The 25583-nt window shown below is 43.2% G+C and overlaps 1 protein-coding gene across 2 annotated transcripts in view; it reads left to right on the plus strand.

The window, feature by feature from the left end:
• The window catches only part of RNFT1 (ring finger protein, transmembrane 1), a 47452-nt gene that overhangs the window by 13089 nt on the left and 8780 nt on the right, over positions 1-25583 (plus strand). The window contains exons 2-8 of one of the 2 annotated variants that reach the window (XM_073665503.1): positions 903-961; positions 6653-7080; positions 7854-7930; positions 11231-11331; positions 12443-12596; positions 15195-15353; positions 18284-18349. In XM_073665503.1, coding sequence (XP_073521604.1) covers positions 909-961; positions 6653-7080; positions 7854-7930; positions 11231-11331; positions 12443-12596; positions 15195-15353; positions 18284-18349 — 1038 coding nt within the window. In that variant the 5' untranslated portion in view covers positions 903-908. The remainder of the gene's footprint in view (positions 1-902; positions 962-6652; positions 7081-7853; positions 7931-11230; positions 11332-12442; positions 12597-15194; positions 15354-18283; positions 18350-25583) is intronic. The other variant, XM_073665504.1, reaches the window with a different exon arrangement.

The raw sequence follows: 25583 nt of genomic DNA on the forward strand, positions 1-25583 counted from the left end.
CAATAGAGCTGGATAAATTAGCCTGGAAAACAACTTTTTCTAGTAGCGATTACCACTGCCAGGAGAGTGGGAGAAATGCAGGCCTTCTCAGTAAATGACCCATATTTGAGAATCCTGGATGATAGGATGATTCTACAACTGGACCCATCTTTCTTGCCAAAGGTAGTCTCAGACTTTCATAGATCACAGGAGATAATTCTGCCTTCCTTCTGTCAGGACCCAAAAAATAAAAGGGAAGAAGAATTCCATACTTTGGACGTGTCGTTTGTTGTTCTTCACTACCTCCAAAAGACAGAGGCCTGGAGGAAGGATCAGAACCTCTTTATTCAGCCATCTGAATAGAACAGAGGGAAGAAAGTCTCAAAGGTTACCATCGCTACTTGGATCAAGAAAGCAATTGTGGAGTCATATCAGATCCAGGATCTCTCACCACCAGAAAAGCTAAAAGCACACTCTACTAGAGCCATGTCCGTCTCCTGGGCAGAGAAGGCTAACTCTTCCCTCGAGCAGATATGGAGAGCAGCTACATGGTCCTCAGTCCATACCTTCACCAAACATTACAAACTTAATTTAATGCCCATTAAGGACTTGGCCTTTGGGCGGAAAGTGCTTCAGGCCATTGTCCCTCCCTGAGCATGAGTCTTTGGTACTCCTCCTTTGGTGCTGTCGTGGGGGGTTATTGGAGAAAATAGAATTAGACTTACCGGTAATTTGGTTTCTAATAACCCTCCACGACAGCACTCGTAATTCCCTCCCAGGCTTGGTTAGCCAAAAAATAATCTAATTTGAATAAGAATAAATATAATTTGAAGCATCCATACTTGTGTGGTCCTTTTATAAAACATTGGAGGGAGGATGAGGGAGGGGCTATTTAACCTCTTTGTGTTTCCTGTCCCTTTTAGGGTGGGATGACATCCTCCTTTGGTGCTGTCGTGGAGGGTTATTATAAACCGAATTACCGGTAAGTTTAATTCTATTTTTTTTGGGGGGGGGGGGTTCCCCATTTTAATATCCAGTAAAGGTTAAGTATACGGCTGTGAGCTGATATTAATAGCCTGGGAAGCTCCATGTGTATTACCCCCTTCCCAGGCTATAAACATCTGCCCACAGCTGTCTGCTTTCCCTCAGCTGGTTATTAACATTTCAGGGAACCCCACACCATTTTTTTTCATTAATTAAATACATGTAAAGTAAGTTACACACGCAAAGCAATAATTATAGATCTAACTCCCATTTTTTTTATATTTTTATCTATGTATTGAATATTTACTTTGAAAACTATCTTTAAAAGCTAATGTTAAAATCGCATTGCATACGGATTGCATTCACACATCATTCAGATGTAATTCGGATGCTAGGTGAGAAAAATCGCATTGTACTCGCATGCCACATGTCCAACTTTTCAGGAACATCGTCGGACCAATTTTATTAACGCTGATGGGTATGGGCCCTTAGGGGACATTCAGGGATAGATGGATGGGTACTATTACTAATAGGGACAGTCAGGGATAGGCAGATGGATACTACTATTAAAGGGAATTTTTCACCCCCCTGGGCGATATCAGACCCCTACTATAGGCCTACAGGGTATAGAAAAGTAAATCTCTACTTGCCTGTATGGCCCATAGCAGAGGTCTGATTACAGAGAAATCTGGTTTTATAAAGTCTGTTTTCCAGAGGCTTGGCGTCAGGGGGACACCAAGCAAATCCCTCCTATCTGCTTACTATTCCCCTGAATCGCCGCCTCTGTGCTAAATTACCATATCCCCGCCCTCTGACAGGCCCTCTGACAGGACGTGCCCTGCTCTGCCTCCTCTCCCGCACATGTGCAAAGCGCCGTTCCCATGGAGTGCGCTTTGCTTCCCTCCAGCCCCGTTTGGTTATGTATTGCCAGCGGAGCTGAAGTCTGTGACTCACCTTCGATTCGCAATACAAGGCTGCGGCGCAGTACGCAGCCAAACGGGGCTGGAGGGAAACACAGCGCTCTTCATGGGAGCGGCGATTTGCGTATGCGCGGGAGGGGAGGCAGAGCAGGGCACGTCACAGGGCCCGTGATGTGCAGGTGAGGGGGGGAATATGGTAATTTAGCACAGAGACAACGATTTAGGGGAATAGCAAACAGATAGGAGGGGGTTTGCTTGGCGTCCCCCGGATGCCAAGCCTCTGGAAAACAGACTTTATAAAACTAGATTTCTCTGCAGTCAGACCTCTGCTATGGGCCATACAGGTAAGTATACAGTTAGGTCCATATATATTTGGACAGAGACAACATTTTTCTAATTTTGGTTCTAGACATTACCACAATGAATTTTAAACAAAACAATTCAGATGCAGTTGAAGTTCAGACTTTCAGCTTTCATTTGAGGGTATCCACATTAAAATTGAATGAAGGGTTTAGGAGTTTCAGCTCATTAACATGTGCCACCCTGTTTTTAAAGGGACCAAAAGTAATTGGACAGATTAAATAATTGTAAATAAAATGTTCATTTCTAGTACTTGGTTGAAAACCCTTTGTTGGCAATGACTGCCTGAAGTCTTGAACTCATGGACATCACAAGACGCTGTTTCCTCCTTTTTGATGCTCTGCCAGGCCTTCACTGCAGTGGTTTTCAGTTGCTGTTTGTTTGTGGGCCTTTCTGTCTGAAGTTTAGTCTTTAACAAGTGAAATGCATGCTCAATTGGGTTGAGATCAGGTGACTGACTTGGCCATTCATGAATATTCCACTTCTTTGCTTTAATAAACTCCTGGGTTGCTTTGGCTTTATGTTTTGGGTCATTGGTCATCATTTCATACTACAGATGGACAATCAGTTTGGCAGCATTTGGCTGGATCTGAGCACACAGTATGGCTCTGAATACATCAGAATTCATTCGGCTGCTTCTGTCCTGTGTCACATCATCAATAAACACTAGTGACCCAGTGCCACTGGCAGCCATGCATGCCCAAGCCATCACACTGCCTCCGCCGTGTTTTACAGATGATGTGGTATGCTTTGGATCATGAGCTGTACCACGCATTCGCCATACTTTTCTCTTTCCATCATTCTGGTAGAGGTTCATCTTGGTTTCATCTGTCCAAGGAATGTTCTTCCAGAACTGTGCTGGCTTTTTTAGATGTTTTTTAGCAAAGTCCAGTCTAGCCTTTTTATTCTTGATGCTTATGAGTGGCTTGCACTGTGCAGTGAACCCTCTGTATTTACTTTCATGCAGTCTTCTCTTTATGGTAGATTTGGATATTGATACACCTACCTCCTGGAGAGTGTTGTTCACTTGGTTGGTTGTTGTGAAGGGGTTTCTCTTCACCATGGAGATTATTCTGCAATCATCCACCACTGTTGTCTTCCGTGGGTGCCCAGGTCTTTTTGCATTGATGAGTTCACCAGTGCTTTCTTTCTTTCTCAGGATGTACCAAACTGTAGATTTTGCCACTCCTAATATTGTAGCAATTTCTCGGATGGTTTTTTTCTGTTTTTGCAGCTTAAGGATGGCTTGTTTCACCTGCATGGAGAGCTCATTTGATCGCATGTTTACTTCACAGCAAAACCTTCCAAATGCAAGCAGCACACCTCAAATCAACTCCAGGCCTTTTATCTGCTTAATTGAGAATGACATAACGAAGGGATTGCCCACACCTGTCCATGAAATAGCCTTGGAGTCAATTGTCCAATTACTTTTGGTCCCTTTAAAAACAGGGTGGCAAATGTTAAGGAGCTGAAACTCCTAAACCCTTCATCCAATTTTAATGTGGATACCCACAAATGAAAGCTGAAAGTCTGAACTTCAACTGCATCTGAATTTTGTTTAAAATTCATTGTGGTAATGTCTAGAACCAAAATTACAAAAATGTTGTCTCTGTCCAAATAGATACAGTATGGACCTAACTGTAGATTTACTTTTCTAATACCTGTATGGCCATAGTAGAGGTCTGATATCGCCCAGGGGGTGACACTTTCCCTTTAATAGGGATAGGTGGATGGGTACTATTACTAATAGGGACAGTCAGGGATAGTCTGATGGGTACTATTATTAATAGGGATAGTCGCAGATAGTCGGATGGGTACTGTTACTCGCGGGGACAGTCAGGGATAGGCGGATGGGTACTGTTACTCGCGGGGACAGTCAGGGATAGGCGGGTGGATACTGTTACTCGCGGGGACAGCACTCGGGCGGAATGCTATAAAAAAAAAATTACAAAATATTCTTAAATTCTTTATAAATATGAAATGGGGCTAATGAGGAAAATATATTAACAGTCTGATCCGGCAAGAAAAGTCAAGTTTGATTCCGTAAAAAATTTGTATCTCATTCAAATCAATTCCTATTTCATAAAACAAAAATGTATATATCAATTAGAGTAAGGTAAGCATAATTATTCAGGAATATAATCCATAATTAATAGACCTTTATTAGTCCCATTAGCAAGTATCCTATAACCAAGGGTGTAAATATAGTGGGTGCAGGAGTTAAAGTTAGAAAAGTTTCTTCTGCACATATGAGAAAACTAAAACTGTGAGAGACTAGTGGTTAGTATTTGAAGGCCCGCTTGGGAGATGTTGCATTAGGGCCAACAAGTTACGCCAGTGGCTATAACCGATCATCAGGGTGGTACAGCACATGAATAAATAATAGAATTCATAAAGCACAATTTATAGAGCTACACCCAAGATTGTGAATTACTGAGGATTCATCCACCATAATTATACGTAGATTATTAGCTGTAGACTGTGTCTGAGGCTGGGTGAAGGCACTTTTGAAAGTAAAGAACTTCAAAGTAACTGCACATCAAAATGTAGACAGTCCAGTTTGGCTGGATTTCCCACTAAGGTACTATTCAAATTTATCCAATGACAAACGGTGGTACCAGGGCTCAAGGCAAAGCAGAATAGCAGTGTATGAGCGTTAGTACTCATCCATTTCACAGATCGACTTACTTCTCCACAACCTTCTGTTGATACACCACAATGCAGGTCTGCGATATAAGTGCCAGTGGTTTGGATACAACGCCAAGCCATAGCCGGAGTTACGGTCTGGCATGACGTGCAACCCGTCAGCCGGTATCATAGCGTGAGACCCCACTATACATGACTTGGTGACCTCAATAAACTGAGTTCATCAGGGGGAACTGGATGCCCTAAATACCACCCGTGACCCAATGGAAGCATAACATGCACACATAATGTAACAGTAGTTCAAAGTAAAAGAGAAAACCCACCTCAATCTCCTTAATTTGGTTAAGAAAACCAGAAAACAGACAGGGAGGGAAGGGTAGAAGTAAGAAAATAATAATCATAAGGAATAATAGGAACTTTACTATCTTTCCTAATAGATAATAAATAATACAATGAAGATACTAAAAAAAAAGTGGCAAAAACAAGTCATGAACAGGTGTGTGGGCACTAATACCCCTAGGATCAGGCAGACTGGTACGAATACTCATAGGGACAGTCGGGTACAAGTGGACTTCACATACCATGCGGAAAGTAAATAAGTAAAAGTAATAGTGCATATAAGTAACATTGGGGACTTGGTAAACACCGTTTTTGTTTTTTTTAAAAAAAACAAAAACGTAAATGCCATCCAACCAACGCCAAGGTGTACCACAATCAGGATGGTCCTAACCTCAAGTATTAAAACCTTACCATGCGTCATAGTGACATCTGTGTGAATAAGGGCTGAGCAGGGTCCCCAACATGGACACACAGCAAATGAGAAGCTGTTTAAATGTAATGTCCAGCTCAAAGGAAGGGAGGCCGCACCGTTACCTGCACTAAATGCAGAAACCTGAAACTAAACCGGAAAAAATCAACTGGAGTATAAGTTGGTATGCATGCGAAGTAGGAGCATGTTCACACTGGCCAGTAAACAGACAAAACCCAGGATAGAAACAAAATGAACATATACCCTGCTGTAAGTAAATACGTAAAGACAATAGTGCATGTAAACAACATTGAGTACTTAGTAAACACCGTTTTCCCACAATAATAAGGACCTAGAAATTACGTAAACTTAAGCCCCACATATCACAAAAATTATTTAAATAACTGAATTAGAAAAAAAAAGTTTGGACCACATGTATAACAAAAACGGAATGTGTCAGTGTATGGTTATCGGAAAATGGTCCAGTCTTGAACTAGTTAATGATTCTTTGCGAGGAACATTGGACCCACTGATTAGGGAGTTTCAGCACATGGTCATACTTTAAAGGAGCACTCCGTGAAGTGCTTTAACCTTCTGGTTTGATAGTAGTGGTAAATAATGGTCCCCTTAATTGTCTTACTGGGGTTACATTCCAAATTTCGGAGCCATTGCTTTATTTCTCAGAACGTGACCCTCACTCTGACAGCCTGGATCACACGGCTTAGTGCGGACCACAAGTCAGTCTCTATGCATTTGTCAGGCCTTCAGTACAAGTGTCATATAAGATTTTAATCTGTCTGGTTCCTAGACGTTGGACCAAGCTAATATTTACCCCCTCCACGTGGATAAAAAGCACCTGCTGGTGTCTAAGAGGCTTCTTGTTTTTGGTACATAGTATACTTTACTAGTTGGGAGTCCTTCTTTTTAGTAAAGTTTTGTTTTCTTATTTTGGGTACATGTTCCTTTATATGTTTGGGGTTGAGCAGTGTGTGCTCATGTATTCTTTCCATTTTAGGAAATGTAGCAGCGAGGCTTGTAAGTTGGAAGAAGAGGGGACCGCCATCATGCAGACAAGCGCTGGACATGCCCATCAGACGGGAAATGGTGATGGCTTGCCCTGCCTTTCTCTCCCTGCTAACCGTTCACCTGCAGATGGTTCCGGCATCTCTGGAGATGTAGCAATAAATATACATTCAGCAAATTCAGAAAGTGGCGCTAGATCCGGCCCAAGACATGCCAGACCAACCATACGGATTCAGAATCGAACTGGTCACACGCACTCTCATACCAGTGATGGGGGTGCACATAACGATCCAAATAACACAGACCCAAGAGAACATGGCAACAGCATCTCCGAGGTCCTGCATGTCTATCAGTGGTTGGATAAAAGCTTTCCGTATATTTTAATCTTTAGTGCCAAACTCATTGTTCAGCACCTAACAGGTATTGTCTCATTTTCACTCACATTGTAGTTATTGTTGTTCTGCATAAAGTCGATTAAAGGGAATCTGTCACTAGATTTTTGCTACCCCATCTGAGAGCAGCATAATGTAGGGGCAGAAACACTGATTCCAGCCATGTATCACTTATTTTACTGGTTGCTGTTGCTTTGATTAAAACGATTTTCTCTGCTGCGGGTTTACCAGTTCTCTAATGCAGAGTTCTGTATAACCCTGCTCACACCACTGACTGGCAGATTTCTGCCTATGCACAGTGTACACAGAAAGTTGCCTATCAGTGGTGGCGGTGGGGTTATACAGAGCAGGAGAACTACATAGCATGAGGCAGCAAGTCCTGTAGTAATAACATCACAGTTTTATCAGCAGTCGATTATCAAAACTACAGCAAACAGCCTAATAAGTGACAAATCGCTTGAATCAGGTTCTCCGTCCCTACATTATGCTGCTCTCAGATTAGGTGGAAAAACCTGGTGACAAATTCCAATTAACAATTAATCTCCAGATTAAATGAAATTTAATATTTGGTGCTGCTGTCCTGAAGAGTCGCACTGTTCTTACACATGTCCTTTCTGGAATGATTGACAGCTGTCGGAAGACTCCACTGGTGTATACCTTTGATGCACCATGTCACCATAGCGTGACGCTTTCCAGATTTTTATTTGACATTTCATTTCATTTTATTTAGAGGGCCGTTACTTTAAACGATTTTGTTGTGTTTTATATTTTAACTTTCTTTTTATTTTGTTTTTTTATTAGGCATTACTGTTGGAATTGGCCTGCTAACAACTTTTCTGTATGCAAATAAAAGCATTGTAAATCAGGTTTTTCTAAGAGTAAGTAAGCTCATTAGCAGCCATGAATATGGATTACTGACACAAAACACATCAAGAATAAGTCTGCGAAGTGAAATCATGTTTTAAAGCGCAAACAGAGGTTTTGGGGTTTTTTTTTTGCTTCCTGAAGCAGTTTTGAATAGTTTTGGAAGAGTTTTTTTTTTTTTTTTCCTGAAGTGTGTTTTGCAGCCTTTTGATTGGACAGTACCTAGTTTGGAGCCGATTCCATCAGGAGGTGCTCCGAAGACGTGACATTTCTTTTTTTCAGAACCTGAAGAGAAATCAAACGCTCAAAAGACTTAACATATGAAAAGCAAAGTGGTTTTGCAATAGAAGTGAATAGGAAGAGTCTTTCAAATATTTTTAGGTTAGGTTCACAATGTTTTGGTTTTTTTTTGGGGGGGGGGGGGGGGAGTGTATTTTCAGAGCGGAAAAAGCTGCTCCAAAAAACACTCGAATGAATGGGCCTATGTTCAGGTTTTTGAGCTTCTTTCAAACTCTTCAGGCTTTCAAAAGACGCCAAGTGTTTAAAATAAGTAACATGTACATCTGCAGGCATTTTCCACTGGGAAGACACTCAATACTATAAAATACAAGTCAATGGGAAGGCTAAAAAGATGTTTGTAAGATGCGGCGGCATTAATGATGAGTAAGCGTGTTCGTTTAACCCTTTCACAGAGCACGCTCGGATGCTTACCGAGTATCTTCGGCGTGCTCGTGTATTATGTTCCAGTCCCTGCGTCTGCATGATTTAAGACAGCCTGAACACATGTGAGGATTCCCTAACAAACAGGCAATCCCTGCATGTGTTCATGCTGTCTTACAGCTGTAAATCATGCAGACGCAGAGACTGGAACATAATATACAAGCACGCCGAAGATATTCGGGAAGCACCCGAGCAAGCTCGGTGAAAGGGTTAAACGAGTACGCTCGCTCATCACTAGGCGGCATCTCTTTGAGCGTTTTTGCTTAAAAAATGCTAGCGTCTTTTTCATTGTTTAATGGAATTTAAAAAACATGTGGAAAATGATGTTAAGACGCTCAAATTACACACACAGAATAAAAGATGAATAATAAAAGCCAGCAGAAAAGGTCATTGAGAGAACGATGTAAAAAACCATTAAAATATCTCGCTTCAGGTTTTCAAAACTCCAGAAAAATAAGTTTGATTTCTGAAGCGTCTTTTGCTTCAAATATTGTTTTTTTTGTCTGCTGGAAAAAATGTGAACATACCCTTAGAGCAATTTTTCGGAGCGTTTTCTGGAGGGGGTCTACTAAAAGAACGGAGTGCTTTTTTAATCTACATACACCCTCACAGGGCATGCTATACACTGTGTGCAGAATTATTAGGCAAGTTGTATTTTAGAGGATTATTTTTATTATTGATCAACAACTATGTTCTCAATCAACCCAAAAGACTCAGAAATATCCAAGCTTAATATTTTTGGAAGTTGGAGTGGTTTTTTTTTTAGATTTGGCTATCTTAGGAGGATATCTGTTTGTGCAGGTATCTATTACTGTGCAGAATTATTAGGCAACTTAATAAAAACCAAATATAATCCCATCTCACTTGTTTATTTTCACCAGGTAAACCAATATCAGTGCACAAAATTTAGAAATAAACATTTCTGACATGCAAAAACAAAAACCAAAAAAATTAGTGATCAATATAGCCACCTTTCTTTATGATGACACTCAATAGCCTTCCATCCATAGATTCTGTCAGTTGCTTGATCTGTTTTCGATCAACATTGCATGCAGCAGCCACCACAGCCTCCCAGACACTGTTCCCAGAGGTGTACTGTTTTCCCTCCCTGTAGATCTCACATTTTATGATGGACCACAGGTTCTCTATGGGGTTCAGATCAGGTGAACAAGGGGGCCATGTCATTATTTTTTCTTCTTTTAGACCTTTACTTGCCAGCCACGCTGTGGAGTAGTTGGATGCATGTGATGGAGCATTGTCCTGCATGAAAATCATGTTTTTCTTGAACAATACCGACTTCTTCCTGTACCACTGCTTGAAGAAGTTGTCTTCCAGAAACTGGCAGTAGAGCTTCACTCCATCCTCAACCCGAAAACGTCCCACAAGTTCATCTGTGATGATACCAGCCCATACCAGTACCCCACCTCCACCTTGCTGGCGTCTGAGTCGGAGTGGAGCTCTCTGCCCTTTACTGATCCAGCCTCTGGCCCATCAAGAGTCACTCTCATTTCATCAGTCCATAAAACCTTTGAAAAATCAGTCTTAAGATATTTCTTGACCCATTCTTAACGTTTTATCTTATGTTTCTTGTTCAAAGGTGGTCGTTTTTCAGCCTTCCTTACCTTGGCCATGTCCCTGAGTATCGTACACATTGTGCTTTTTGATACTCCAGTAACGTTGCAGCTCTGAAATATGGCAAAACTGGTGGCTAATGGCATCTTGGCAGCTTCACTCTTGATTTTCCTCAATTCATGGGCAGTTATTTTGCGCCTTTTTTGGCCAACACACTTCTTGCGACCCTGTTGGATATTTGCGATGAAACGCTTGATTGTTCGGTGATCACGCTTCAAAAATTTGGAAATTTCAAGACTGCTGCATCCCTCTGCAAGATATCTCACAATTTTGGACTTTTCAGAGCCCATCAAATCTCTCTTCTGACCCATTTTGCCAAAGAAAGGAAGTTGCCTAATAATTAAGCACACCTTATAGAGGGTGTTGATGTCATTAATCAACACCCCTCCTCATTACAGAGATGCACATCACCAGATTTACTCAATTGGTAGTTGGCTCTCAACTCTATGCAGCTTGGAGTAGGACAACATGTATAAAAAGTATCATGTGATCAAAATACTAAATTGCCTAATAATTCTGCACACAGTGTAAATGTCTGATATATGCTGGTCGCACTACTGGGACCTGTACCTATGTGGAAAATGGGCAAGTCCAGTCCTGCCCTATGAGGTGGTTGCCATTTCCAGGTGGAAAATTGGTCTTGCATTTGCCAGTGGCTACATCTACAAGTGGGTGTGAAACCCCCATTCTTGATAAAGATGTGGGTCCCAGAGCGGAGAACCAAATCTATCAACCCTTTCTGGCATGTCTAGTGAATATGAAATAAATGTGTGTGAATACCCTCTATAGGGGTTGTTAGGTTGGCATGCACAGTGTATTCTTGTGCTCTGATACCCATACACAAATTACTTATTTAGTCATGGTTGTTGCCTTTTTTTTGTAAAATAATTATCTAATATTTACCACTTAACTGTATTTGTGCAGAATTTTGTACATTAATATTTTTTGTACTTGTTTCATAGGATAAGTATTCCAAATTGCAATGTGTCTGGCTCCTGGTATTTTTGTCCGGCTGCTCAGTGCTTTTGTATTACAGCTTCTCATCTCAGGCACTTTATTATAGGTATGTTTATATTAACAATATATTGTTATTCATGTAAATTAAATCTCATTCTGAAAAGGAAGGAACAGGGAGGGAAACCTATACTCAGATTAGGAATTTATAGTATAATATGAAGTTGTAAGGCTGCGTGCCCATGAAGCATTTTCTAAGCGTTTATGCTGCGGAATTTACTATTGGGAAACGCTTGGTAATCCGTCCCCCATGGTCCCCAATGACAAGCCGCAATGTCAATGCCCATGCTGAGCTCAAAAATCTGCAGCATGTCCATTAATTTTGCGGACATGCAGCGTAATCGCCGCCATTGACTTGCATTGGACCGCGTGACATCCGCATCACTACATGTGCACAAGCGGGTATCACACAGTTCAATGTGCGGATGGTACCCGGGTCTGGAGAAGAAGAGACTCTCATCCAGACCCGGGTACCATAGAAACTGTAAAAAAAAAAATAATTTAAAATAAAAAATAAAGGTTATACTTACCTTCCCATGTCCTCCCGGTGTTTTCTCCCCTTCGTCTGCTCTGCTGTATGGGTCGCGGTGTTGTGAAGGACCTGCCATGACGTCATTGAGTCATGTGACCTGTCACATGACTCAGTGACCTCACCTCTGATCCTTCACACCACCGCAAGCAGTGCAAGACACCGGACGCGCCGGATAAAGCACAGGGAGGACATCGGAAGGTAAGTATAATCTTTAATTTTTTACCATTCTTATTCTTTTTTTTAACTAACTTGGTCACACTGCTATAAATCCATGCCGGTTCCATGGATTTATAGAGTGTGAACAAGTTGTCAAGCACTTTTCCAAGTGATGCTAAAATCGCTTGGAAAGCGCTTGATAACCCGCATGCAGAAATGCATGTGAAGAACGCTTCACTTCCGCTTGTCCCTGGCAGGAAAAACGCATGTACAATCCGCATGTGTTTTTCCTGCCAGGGAGAAGCGGAAAAAATATGCAGCATTTCTGCAACGTGGGCACTTAGCGTGAGTATTCCCTCCCCCCCTAAAACGTAGACTTCTGGCCAATGTTATTCTGTGATACCAAGAATGTTTTAGGAAGTATTTTTATTATTTCCAGGCTATGTTACTTTGTTCCTTTTTATTTTTATAGCTTGATTTTTATGAATCCAGCTCTTGGACCTTTGCAGTTCTGGGATGCTTTGTGGATTGTGGGAATAACAGACTTTGTTGTGAAATTTTTCTTCATGGGCCTGAAGTGCTTCATTCTCCTGGTGCCTTCTGTTATGATGTCACATACAAGCAAGGTAATCTATTCTAAGATTTGATATGCCTTTAATCATAGTTGAAGTATATTCTGACGTAGGCTACTTATTAGATCTATATATTATATTTAATAATATTGCTAGTCATGTGAAAACTTGTAACATTTTGCACTGATTTTACTCTCTAAAAGAGTTGTTCCCAAAATCAGAAGTTATCTCCTATCTTTCAGATATGAGTTAAATTGCTGATCCCTGGGTATCTGACCACTGGTACACCCTGGCGAATGCGAGTTTGGGGCTCTGTTAGCTCAAAAACAGTGCTCTGCATACACTCCATTCACTGTCTGGACATTGTCTTGGACTGCCGGAGAAAGCTGAGTGCGGTACTTGACTATTGTCACACCCACAGGTGGCGCACGTTGTTCATGGACCCACTATGCCGGACTTACCTAGGAAGGGGCATAGCTAAGTGTCTATCTAGTGTTCACTGCAGCCCCTGATGGTGGAGTCAGGCGTGGGCTGCAGGTAGCCTCCAGGAACCACTTCTAGGCCGTCCCCGGTACTGCTGACCCCAAGGGACAAGGACTGGACTCGGACTAACTTAGCAGGATAGGATATAGACTCAGTTCAGACTGCACAGGTCCTGGATCCTCTGGCGGAACAGATACTGACCCGGAGTCAGAGACGGGGCTGGATTCGGATACTGGTATTATAATCCGGAAAACAGAGAGTACTAGGATAGGTACATGTTAAGATGTACGGGTCTCGGGAACTGGTTCAGGTACCGCCAATGCAGTTTCTTATTCAGGGGCCAAGGGTTCGGGTTCAGGGCCTGGCCGCACAAGGACCAGGGGTTTGGGTTCACACTTAACTACACGGAAGGAAGGACCTGGCAACATACAGTTGCACAAAAACCTACTTAAGGATCTATAGCGGTTGCTCAGGCACCTCCTTATTGGGGAGGGTGCCTTTTATACAAGATGCCTCCCAGCTATTGGCTGGGGGCACCTTTGCATTTGCGCGCACTGCCCCTTAAAGAATGGGTGAACGTGTGCACTAGGCGTGCTGCTAGAAAGCCTGTGCGGTGTGCAGGGGAATAGGAAGCAAGGAGACACAGAGACCACGCCACGCGGCCAGGGCAATGAGTATTTCGGCATGTCTGCATTGAGAGGGAAAGGGAACCGTCCAGGAGCGCCGGCACTGGTATTACAACTACAACGGCAGTCCCATTGACAATGAATGGAATTGAGACCGGGCATGCACACCTCCATTCCAGTTGAGAAAGGGCTGCAGAGCATGCTGTCATTTTGCTGAATTAAAGAGGGCCAAGTAGAGTTTCAAAAAAATTCTTATGCTCTTAGGCCCTCTCCATACCTGTAGAATCGCCCCCGGGCCTCCGATCGGCCCTTCTGTCTTTTATCTTTATTCTGGGTCTCCAGAAAGTTACAACCAGGTCTTCTGTTCCCTAAGCCCCCACAGTGTCACATGGGGCACATCACTTGTCGGCGACAAGCATCACATCCCACATGTCATGTCGTGGAACCTAGTGAATAGAAGACTAGGCTACCTGGAACAAAAATAGTGTCCAGAAGAGCCGATTAGAGGACTGGTGGCGCTGGACAGCTACGGGAGGGCCAAAAAGAGGTGAGTATAAGGTGTGTGTGTCTTTATTTATTAACCCCCTTTCTGGCAGATTCAATTCAGATCAAATATATTTGATGCAAATCTAATTTTCCCGCTGAAGCTTGTGAATCTGCCCAAATCGAATGAAGGTGTGTGTGTCTTTATTTATTAACCCCCTTTCTGGCAGATTCAATTCAGATCAAATATATTTGATGCAAATCTAATTTTCCCGCTGAAGCTTGTGAATCTGCCCAAATCGAATGAAGGGAGATTCACTGAACTCTGCTGTTGACTTGTGTTTTTTTTTTTGTTTTTTTTTTAATTATAGTATTGTATAACACCATTAAAAATAAATCCTGTAATTGATGGCATTTCTCTTAGGCTGCAGGGGCTCACGTGGATTTGTAGAAATGAGCTCAGCAGCGTTAGGTAAAGTGTGGAGGAGCTCAGCATTAATTGCCTGAGCAGCTGCTGGGTCACAGGAAACCCCCTCTATGCATCATTGAGGGTCCTGTAGTCTGATACAACTGTGTTCCATCTGATGTTGTAAGAAGTGATGTCACAATTGTTGCTTCGAGATCTGTTCTCTTTATTTCGGCCATTATCAGAGCCCCTAAGAACCGCACATAACATGATTGGCATATTGTCTGAGTTCCTAAGTGTCCTTGGGATTGAATTAATTATCATGTACTTATATTACCTTGGAGGGGCGTGTTTCCAGTATAATTCATTAGTCCATAGCGAAAGCCAGATTGATCAATGTAGTTTTATCCTACAGGTAAAAAAAAAATAATCTTTTAGTATTGGAATTTGGTTGTTCGGCTTCTTTTTAGTCTGTATATTGATAGAGATTATAAAGACACTATTCAGGGAGCCCCCTGCAGTTTTATTTGCCAGGGCATCAAGGGAAAAGGGTGGTCTTTAGAAGTCTTCTTCTCAAAGTGAGAGCTTCTTTCTCTGTGCTTAATTGCAAAATGTGCAGACATTTGGGTGGATGACTTTGCCTTTCTATTTTAGGGCTTTTGGTACATGTGTTTAGAAGAAGTTTCCCAGTATTATTGCACGCTGGTCTCCACACCTGTCTGGTTCCGTTACCTGATCGATTATGGGGCTCAAACTAGTGGAGCTGAATGGCATTTTGGTATTCTGTTGGCTTTGCTCTACCTCATTATAAAAGTAAGTACACGTGTGCCTGCTGCAGTTTTCTGTTTTTAGATGTGTATTGCCTTGTTTTTTTTCAATGTATTTTCCTATTCAAAAGATGTCGGCTGGTTATTTTACTTATTACACTTAGTGCATGTATTTGAGACATTATCCATATCTGCACATTACAGGGGACATATGTAATCCTCTCCTAAGCTGCCGTCAGATTACTACTGATATTCGGCATCTATCCAGCATCCAGGCTCAGAGATGCTGCAACTGTAAGGCTGTTAACTGTCTCCGGACAAGGTTTTTATTAATTTAGAGATATATCCGTAGGGTAGGAGATAACTTCTCTTACACCTTGGACTTCCCCCGAGACTGAGGCTTTGGAACCTTGGAGCTTGGCTTTACAACGTCCCCCATCTTGAATGAAGCAAAGATGCTCATGCTTTACCTCTGCTTCATTAATTCTTTAGGACTCCCAGAAAAAGCAAAACATGGGTATTTAGTTACATAGTTACATAGTTTATAAGGCCGAAAAAAGACAAGCGTCCATCCAGTTCAGCCTATTTCTTGTGCACTGCAGCTATTCCGCAGCGTTGATCCAGGGGAAGGCAAAAAAAAACCATGCGGTATAGGCCAATTTACATCATTGAGGAAAAATTCACTTCCCGACACCAATCTGGCAGTAAAATTAAATCCCTGGATTAATTAAGCTAAGCATAAGATGTAATTTTATTGTTCTCAAGAAAGGCGTCCAGGCCTCTCTTGAACTCTTTAAGTGAGTTGGACATCACCACTTCCTCTCCCAGAGAGTTCCAGAGTCTCACGGCTCTGACCGTAAAGAATCCCCTTCTATGCTGGTGCAGGAACCTCCTTTCCTCCAGACGCATAGTGTGCCATAGTGGGTAACGCTAAAGCTGTGTGTGAGGAACGTTTCCACTGATGGTCTAGGGAGGAAGATGGTTTGCAGCACAGGAGTTAGCAGTTAGCCGACTGTCGTCCACTGCTGGGAATATTCTGTTACTTCTGGTCACATGATACGAGCTGCTGTCCGCTGACAGCAAGAGAAGAGAAATCCAAAATTACAAAGGAGTGAATAAAGAAGCTGAAAGAGGGAACAATTTATTACGCATTGGTTATATAGCGCCATCAGATTCCGCAGCTCTCTGCATACATCATCATCCCTGTCCCCAATGGGGCTCACAATCTATATTCCCTATCAGTATGTTTTTGGAGTGAGAGAGGAAGACGCCGTATTCGGAGGAAGCCCACACAAACCTATACAAGCTCCTTGCAGATGTTGTGCTCTGTGGGATTTGAACCCAGGACCTCCGCGCTGCAAAGCTGCAATGCTAACCACTGACAATTAGAGCATGTGCACACAATGTATTTTTTTTAGGTGGGTCTGCTTTGAAACTCACCTAAAAAAAACCAAACATATGCATTGCAATATCAAAATAGCTTTCTGTTCACATGCTCATTCTTTTGGAGCTTCTTTTAATCATTTCAGGCTTCCAAAGCCATGAAGTGGCTAAAAGTAATGGCCTGACCATTCTTCAGGTAACGTTCACTATGTTATACACAGAAATAAAAAAAAATTAAAAACGTAGGCGACAAAAACAACTGGCAATAGCTATAGAGAGTACACCAAAAAAGACTGCATGACAAACACTGCTGGCATTCTCCCGAGGCCACTTTCTCTTGCAAAAACCAGGTGATTTTCTGCAGATGACGTCTTTTTCAGGTGGTGAACCTGCCAATTTTTTCACTCTGGCAGGTTTATTTTTTCCCCGACATATCCTTTTGATTGTGTCTCGAGAGCTTTTTGGCCACCAACATTTTATTTTATATTGTGTTATGTTTTTGTTTTTTAACTAGCATCTTCCAGATTCTCTTTTTTAATTTCCTTCAACAATGAAGAAATCACTAGCAGTTTTACAAGCAAAACCACTGGAGGAATATTCACATAGGCACCCAGATGTCTATTGAACCTTACTATTGACTTGTATTGTAAAGTATAGAGCTTCTTCAATGCATAAAACTCCTGAAGAACGTCAGCTCATTTCTTTTTGTCGTTTGTCATTTTTGGAAACCTGATGTGGTTAAAAGACTGAACAGTATGTTGTTTTTAAATAGAAATGTATTTGTCCATTCTTTTGAACGATGAGGTAGCGTTTTTTGAGGAGGGTTTTGGATCTCCCTAAAAAACACTGTGTGTGCACACGCTTACACTGAATAGTGGTGGGATTTTCATTGGATTTGGTTAACTTAGTGAAGTTGTCCACTACTTTATATAATGCCCCCAATGTATTTGACCTGTGGAGAGAAGATTTTTTCTAATCACCTTGTGTTGTGTTTAGTGCCTGTGAGCGGCGCTATCGCTGACCGCTCACAGGCATCACGTGACCCCCGACTGTAGCCGCCTCTTGCTTCCACTGATGTCACGTCAAGTGAGGCGTGACATCAGTGACGCGCTCCCCGCTCGTGCATTCATTGGGAAAGCGCGCTTTGCATGCTGGGCTGTGACGCTTGGGGAAACCCCTCCCACAACCCATTACTCACCGGGGAGCGCATCACTGGGTCCCGCACGGCTGCAGCTGGAACTTGACGTGACCTCATTGTATGTCAGAGCCGGCTGCAGCCGGGAGTCACGTGATGGCTGTGAGCGGCCAGCTATAGCGCCGCTCACAGGCAAGAAGGACAGCACAAGGTACTTATAAATAATCTTATTTCCACCATTTAAATACATTTGGGGACATTATCCATAGTAGTGGACAACCCCTTTAATGATGTGGATTACTCCAGAGATGGATGTAGGTTTTTTTGATGCAAGGTGGGGGGGGGGGGTTGTAAGATATGTAAGCTTTGCCATTAAAACAAATGCACTGAAAAATGCAGATTTCTTGATTCCAGTATTATGGAAAACCACACAAATATTTACATGCCTTTCTTTCCAGCTCGTCATTGTTTTCGGACAGTGGAGAACATCTGCTGATGTATTACGACTGTTTTTTACTCAGCCTGTAAGTAATCCTAAAATATATAATTCTATTCTTTAAGTATAAAAAATAATTAAGCAAGGCAGAACGCAATTGTGATTGGTGCGATCGAATTGTTGTAAAATAACTTCTGACCTCACCCATCAACCCGATTTTTTTTTTTTACTTTGTTAGTCTCCTTGGGGGTCTCATCATTGTGCTACATACAGTGATACCACAGTATCGCTGTATATAGCAAAAATCACGGTCTCCTTTGGAACCCAGCCACAGACACGGAGGTCTTGAACAGACCCCCGGCTATCATGGCAAACCATTGCCGCCTCGTGATCATGTCACAGGGCAGCAAATGGGTGCATAGAATGATGCACCACCCCCGGTGGTGCGTTTTTAAGTGGTATTGAACAGGTTGACAATCTCAGGCGAAGCTCTGCTACACCCGGGTTGTTAGAGGCAGGTCCTGGCTGTGTTTCAGCTATTCACTGCTGGGTATGGGACGGGTTCACCACATGAGCCCGCTCCTGACTTGTGCCGTACATGTACGGCAGATGTCAGTAAGGGATTAAAGAAGCTTTCAGAATGTAAGAACGATGCAGGTAATGGGCTGAAGGAATATTTTTCTCTTGGTTCTTGTGATCAGCAGTGGCCCCATTGGTTAGACACTCGCCAGTCATTATGACCTATTCTAGCAATATGCTATAACGTTATAAGATGTGGACACTCCTTTAGGATTCTTCTTCTGTTATTTTCCTTTTCTCTTGCTATAACCTTGGCTTTCTTCATTTTCTGTCCCTCTTTTTCACGCTGTTGATTAATCTTCCTTATCACAGTCTTTAGAGCGTTGCCCTTTCTGATATTGGCGTCTGAGTTTCAACTAAAAAAAGCCTCTTCCACCAATTGTCAGTCACCATCCTCTAGTCCCGATGTTTACCATGTTCAGCATATGTTTGGTTCTTTTAGGTTTTTGTTACATGTATTTTAAAATCAATTTTGGCAATGTTCCTTTTTTTTAATATCACGATCCTTATAAAAAACTGAGTAATCTTGCAATGATCACAGTGGCCACTGGGGGCCTTTATAGACTCCTGTCCTTTCAGGAAAAGTTTTCAGGCGGCAGAGGCAGAACTATAACAACGGGTAAAAATTCTATACACAGCTGATAAAACAATAGTCAGCAGATCCGGCTCCCCCTCTTTATAATGACCTTCTCACACGCTCATTAGATCCTCTAATACAAAACATGGGGTCCTCGTTTGTTCATTGTGACTAATGTACATGTGTTATTTCCTGAAACATTAAGTGTGAGTGTGGCGCCCCTGAAGGTTCAGTCGCCACAGGGATACTGCACCTCAGACCGAGGTGTGGTATCTCCTCTCCGAGGTAAGGAAGGAGCACCTCTCAGGACTCAGCCATCCACCCAACACTACACCTCTCCCACCTGTGGGGGGCTTTAAGGCACCAGGGTGCTGCCCCAGCCGGGATAAGAGGAGATGGGGGGAACCAAAGATAGGGGGGAACCATGTAGTGGGTGAGGGTGGAGGACGCACTTTAGGTTACACCACAAAATTCATATTTAATAACCAGCCATCTTGGGCTTATGGTCTTTGATTGTGATCTTCATCACTGAACGTGGCTTTCTGTGTGAACCTGCAGCTGATTGAAGATACACGGTCCTCGTGCTCTGGCCTTGAGGCGAGGAGCGGGCTAGAGTTAACGGCTGTCTCTATCCGGTCAAGGTCCCTACCTAAGAAGGCCTGGAGGGGAGCAGAGGAGACAAGCTCCACAGGCAAAAGGATCCCAGGGGGATGCAGACGGAGCGGCATACGCCACCTGTCCTCTCTATTCTGGCCTAGTCAGAGGGATTCCTGCTGCAAAAGGGGTACCGGCCCCCGATATCTGACTGTCACTTCAAGTCTTAGTCGGAGAAGCCCGGAGGCTCAGTGGGTCCCACCGGGTAACGGACGGAGCGGAGTCGCCACCCGTACCTTTGTTCTGTGCATAGTCCAGAGGGAGACCCGGCCTTTGTAACACGCACCACATACGGACTGGAGAGGACCTAGTGGGAAAGTCTAGGAACACTCTGGAGCGGGGGTCCTGATTGATGCACCCGAACTACCCGGAGTGTGCTGAACCCCTTCCTGGTGGCCGCAGCGCGCCGTGAGGAGTAAGGAGAAGCCTTGCAGCTGACACCTAACAACGTGAGTAAAGCTTGGAAGACTGCATCTATTGCCTCCGGTTCTTTATTGCAACACGGCACCGCACTACACCGCACCACATCTCCTACTACTACTCCCCTGATCCGTTTTCTCTGCCCTGAGGCCCTGCTCTGCCTGTGGGGAGTAGTACCATCTGCTGCTGCCACGACATCCCGCCTCAGAGGACTGAACGCAGCGCTGGTGGAGGATCACCAGAAACCACACGTGGCGTAGTCATCAAATCCACTCAATTAACACCAAACCCTGAAAGCCCATTAAATCTTTCATGTGACGGCCCTGGGCACGGAACGGGTCCAGGCCACGGCTGCAACCCCTCAAACATCTGACCCGGCTCAGAGTACCCCCATCTCCCAGGGAGGGCTGAGAGCGTCACATGAGTCTAAAAAAGCCCCAGTGAGCAGTGTGAGAATTATTATATTTTTTACATTTCTAAATCAGATTTGATTGAAAAAAAATGCTCCCAATTTTTAAAGACATATAATACAAAAAAAACTGATTTAAACAATGGGTCATAATCTGATGATTATTCTCCTTTAATTCTTCTTCTTTTTTTTTTTTTTTTTTACCCATTCGGCCTTTGTTGTGAAAAACCTAAATGCAATCCTGGTGTGAAGCCACATGGAAATGATCTTTGTTTGGCATTGGTCCTGCAGTGCAAGCAGTTATCTAGTCTGGCAGGATTTCTAGCATTTGCACTATACATATGCAAATCTCAGGCTGCTGAAATGTGTGTGTGTGTGTCTGCAGTCTGAATCCAGGCAACATTCCCATTTGCAGGCTTGAAACATCAGGGGATAAGTGGCTTTGACATGCTTTTCTGCTGCCAGAATGATGCCTCTGTTGCAGTCTTTCTTGTGTAGTGGTGGAATTCTGTAATCCGGGACTGTCCTATATCCATGTTTTAAAGATACCCAAATGAACAGTGTTACAGACAAAAAAAGAGCAACTTCCAGAGACGACTTTTTTCTTTTCTACATACAATCCTTGAACATGCCAACATAATGCACTATCAGTAACGTTACACTACATCGATTCACACTGATGAAATCCATTAATTGAACAGTGTGTGTCTCCATCAATGGGAAAAAAAAACCCTGCCTGAAGTTTAATTTGTATTTTTTATTAAATATATAAATATATGCACAAACAAGTGTTAATAATTAAGTCCTCAAGTTCTGGGCATATAAAATGAGGAGGTCACAGAAGATGGGTGTCAGCCTATCAACAGACAGCTACGGCATATGGCTGGCCTTAGTTATTAGCAGTTCTTAGCAGCAGTGATAAAACAGGGTCCATCATATGAATTAATGTCTCGTTTGCTTGACATTTATTCGAGTCCAAATACAAACCGTGATTACACAGATTTAAATATATATATATATATATATATATATATATATATCAGTTCATCAAATTCATCCTTTCTCAACCAGTAATACATTCTCTATCGCAAGATTATTTATAAGCCATAATAAAATTTGTTATGAGAAAAGCATCTACATCTGTTTTTAAATGTAGAATTAGTGTCTGCCATTACTACCTCTTACGGTACAACATTCCACAGCCTGACTGCTGTAACTGTTAAGAACCCTTTCCTATTTAGATACCAGAATCGCCTTTCTTACACACATAATGAATCAAAACCTACAAAAGACAAAAATATATCTCATACCCTACCATCATTATATATAAATGTAAAGCAAAGTTGCATAATAAATATAGGGTACTTAGTGAACTATTTTTGATCAAAAAAAGTATACAAGCCGTCCCACCAGCGGCAAGGTGACCCTAAATTGGGACGGTACCTATACTGCCTATATTAAAAACCTTACTGTATATCAAAGTTGAAGTAATGCATATAAAAGGGTAGACAAATAGGACCGGGTCCCAACTCCAGACCACCCAGGCCCGTGGTAAGCTACATATATACTAATCAGCTCAACAAAGGGGATGCCACACCCTTAAATTGCACAGAATGCAAACAAGACAAAAAACCAAGCAATGTGAACTGAGGTCTAAGATGGTAGACATGCAAGAAATAGGAGCATGTTCACACTAGCAAAAAGAAGCAAAACCTACAAAAGACAAAAATAGATCTCATACCCTACCATCATTATATATAAATGTAAAGCAAAGTTGCATAATAAATATAGGGTACTTAGTGAACTATTTTTGATCAAAAAAAGTATACAAGCCGTCCCACCAGCGGCAAGGTGACCCTAAATTGGGACGGTACCTATACTACCTATATTAAAAACCTTACTGTATATCAAAGTTGAAGTAATGCATATAAAAGGGTAGACAAATAGGACCGGGTCCCAACTCCAGACCACCCAGGCCCGTGGTAAGCTACATATATACTAATCAGCTCAACAAAGGGGATGAATGTCCACTGGTCCTTGGAAGGAATAAATGATGTGCCAGTTGTTTGTATTGACTACACATGTACTTATACATATCGCCTCTGAAGCATCTTTTTATTTTTTTCTCCTTCCCCCCCCATGACGGCACCACGGAAATCTACAGATAAAAAGGGCAGTACCTCTCTCCTGCATCAGTTGGTTTCCTGTCCTTGACGGGGGACCTACAGTGTAGAAGAAAAGGCATACTTGAGTGCCAGAAGAAAAGGATCGTCGTGGGATGCCAGACCGATTCAGGCGGCGGAGGGGGGGCTTCCCTGCCTCGGCTGGCGCGGTATCCTGAAGCGCCACTGCTGGGGTTAGTAGGCCTCTAGGGTGTGCGGGAAGACAGATGGAACATCAGCTGTGGACGCGCTGCCTCTCCCTGGATCCTCACGGTGCCCGGGCCGGCGCTGGTGAGAAGCGCGCACCGGAACTTCCGGGTTCCAGTGCACACGCGCAGGGACGCAGCATGCCCCTATGACGCGGCATGTCATGACTGGGAATCCAGTCGGCGCATGCGCACAACCTCTTCCGGAGACGCTGTGAGTGCGGGTGTCCCTAGGGGAGGGAAGCGCTGGCGTCCAGGCCAGTTAAATACTATTAAAAATAACAAAAAAAATGCCCGGGTATGGGTCAGTCGGAGGTGTTCCGGAAGTAGTGCAGACGGGGGGAGGGGAGTGCCAGGGGCTTATATACCAACAGAAAGCACTAGGAGAGTGCTTCTGATAGAGCTCTGCTAGTCTCCCCTTCAGCCATGAGTGAGCAGGAGCACCAAGAGGGGCAGACTCTGCATCCCCAGTCACCACCACAGCGGCAGTCGCAGCCACAGCAGCAAAGAAAAAAGCGGGATAAGGAAACGGGACGTCAAGAGGACCCTTCCAATCATCACAAGCGTGGTAACAGTGGGAGTGGGCATTCTGGCAGATCGTCCCAGCACACCAAGGACTCCAGTGTGGCGTACACCGAGAGAAACCATCTACAAAAATGGTTCCTCCTCCTAACCCGGGAAGGAAAAGTGCTGGCAAGTCACTACGTGGGAAAAAAAGACTCTGCAGCTCTTGTATTGAGCAAACAATCTTTGAAGAAACCTCGAATTTTGCCTCAGAGCTTAGGTCCATAATAAAGTCACAGGTAGAGAATACCTTTTAGGTCCCTTCAGGAAAAAACAGAAAACCTGAATCCAGGTCTAGCAGTCTAGAGGATAAAGAGGGGGACTCGGATACGTCCAACTCATCATCATCTTCATCCAGGGACAGAGGCGGTCGTAGCTATTACCGTATAGTGGAAACCGCCTCGTTAAAGCAGTCAGGTCCACCATGGGGTTGGTAGACCCTCGTCCAAAAAGATCAGTTCAGGACATAATGTTCGACGGACTAGAACAAAAAAGAGAAGATCTTTTTACCTTAATGAGAAAATCCAATTCCTAATTAGAAGAGAGTGGGAAAAAAACAGAAAGAAAGGGCCTTTTAACCCCAAAGAGGAAGTATCCGTTTGATGACCTGGCATGTTCGGGGAGAAGGCACCAAAATTAGACGTGGCAGTTGCTAAGGCTTCCAAAAAGTTTTCTCTTCTTTTGAGGACATGGGAGTATTGAAAGATCCCATGGACAAAAAAAGCGGACCAACTGGAATCACAGCTGAGGGAAAAAAAAACATCTAGGGATGCTATACTAGACTCCATCCCAGTAATGAAAGGGGCAGCTGCCTTCTTGGCTGACGCATCTGCTGACACTGTCAGGCTGGCAGTTTTCTCTAACGCAGCCCAGCGAGTCCTCTGGCTTAAATGTTGGCCAGGAGACCTCCAGACAAAGTCAAGGTTATGCTCCATTCCCTATAAGGGCAAATTCTTATTTACGCCCACGCTTGATGATATTCTGGATAAAGCGGGTGATAAACGCTTCCCTGTCCTGTCCAATACCACTTATAGGAAAACCTTTTGGAGTAGGAAATGTATCCGTAGGAAAGCCCCCCCCCAGGGACCAGGATAAGTGGGAGGATAGAAGGAGGAAAATCAGAGGGTTCATGTTCAAAAGACCCCCCCCCCCTATTCCTCCCCCCCCCCCCAATGACAACAGAAAGCCTTCCCAATCAGGGTTTTCCCCAGGTGTGAAGAAGGCTATGTCTTTCTCCCGGCCTGGGAAAGAATATCCAACAGCTCTTGGATCCTAGACCTAATAAAATCAGGTCTAAAATTTCAATTCCACTCAACTTTCCAACCAAATTTTATAGTGACACCCCAGAGATCCTCAAACGAAGAGCAGCTAGCCTTAGAGCAGGAAGTTCTAGGCCTAATAGGGAAAGCAGTCCTTCAAGAGGTCCCTTACCGAGAAAAAGGCGAAGGATTCTACTCCCCTGTTTCTGAGGAAAAAAACGGATGGAACTTTCAGGACAATCGTAATCTGAAGAAGCTGAACAAGTTGTTGAAGGTTCAAACCTTTTAAAATGGAAACAATAAAAACATCTGTAAAAATGCTGTTTCAGGACTGTTTCATGACTGTTATGGACCTAAAGGACGATTACTATCACATCCCCATCCACAAAGACTATCAGAAATTCCTCAGGGTAGCAGTCCCGATAAGAGGGGTAGTCAAGCACTATCAGTTCACGGCTCTCCCATTCAGTCTAGCCACGGGTGTTCACCAAG

The sequence above is a fragment of the Phyllobates terribilis genome, unplaced genomic scaffold (assembly GCF_046119375.1).
Source record: "Phyllobates terribilis strain yellow unplaced genomic scaffold, ASM4611937v1 Scaffold_2__4_contigs__length_985480577, whole genome shotgun sequence".
In the NCBI taxonomy this organism is placed as follows: Eukaryota; Metazoa; Chordata; class Amphibia; order Anura; family Dendrobatidae; genus Phyllobates; species Phyllobates terribilis.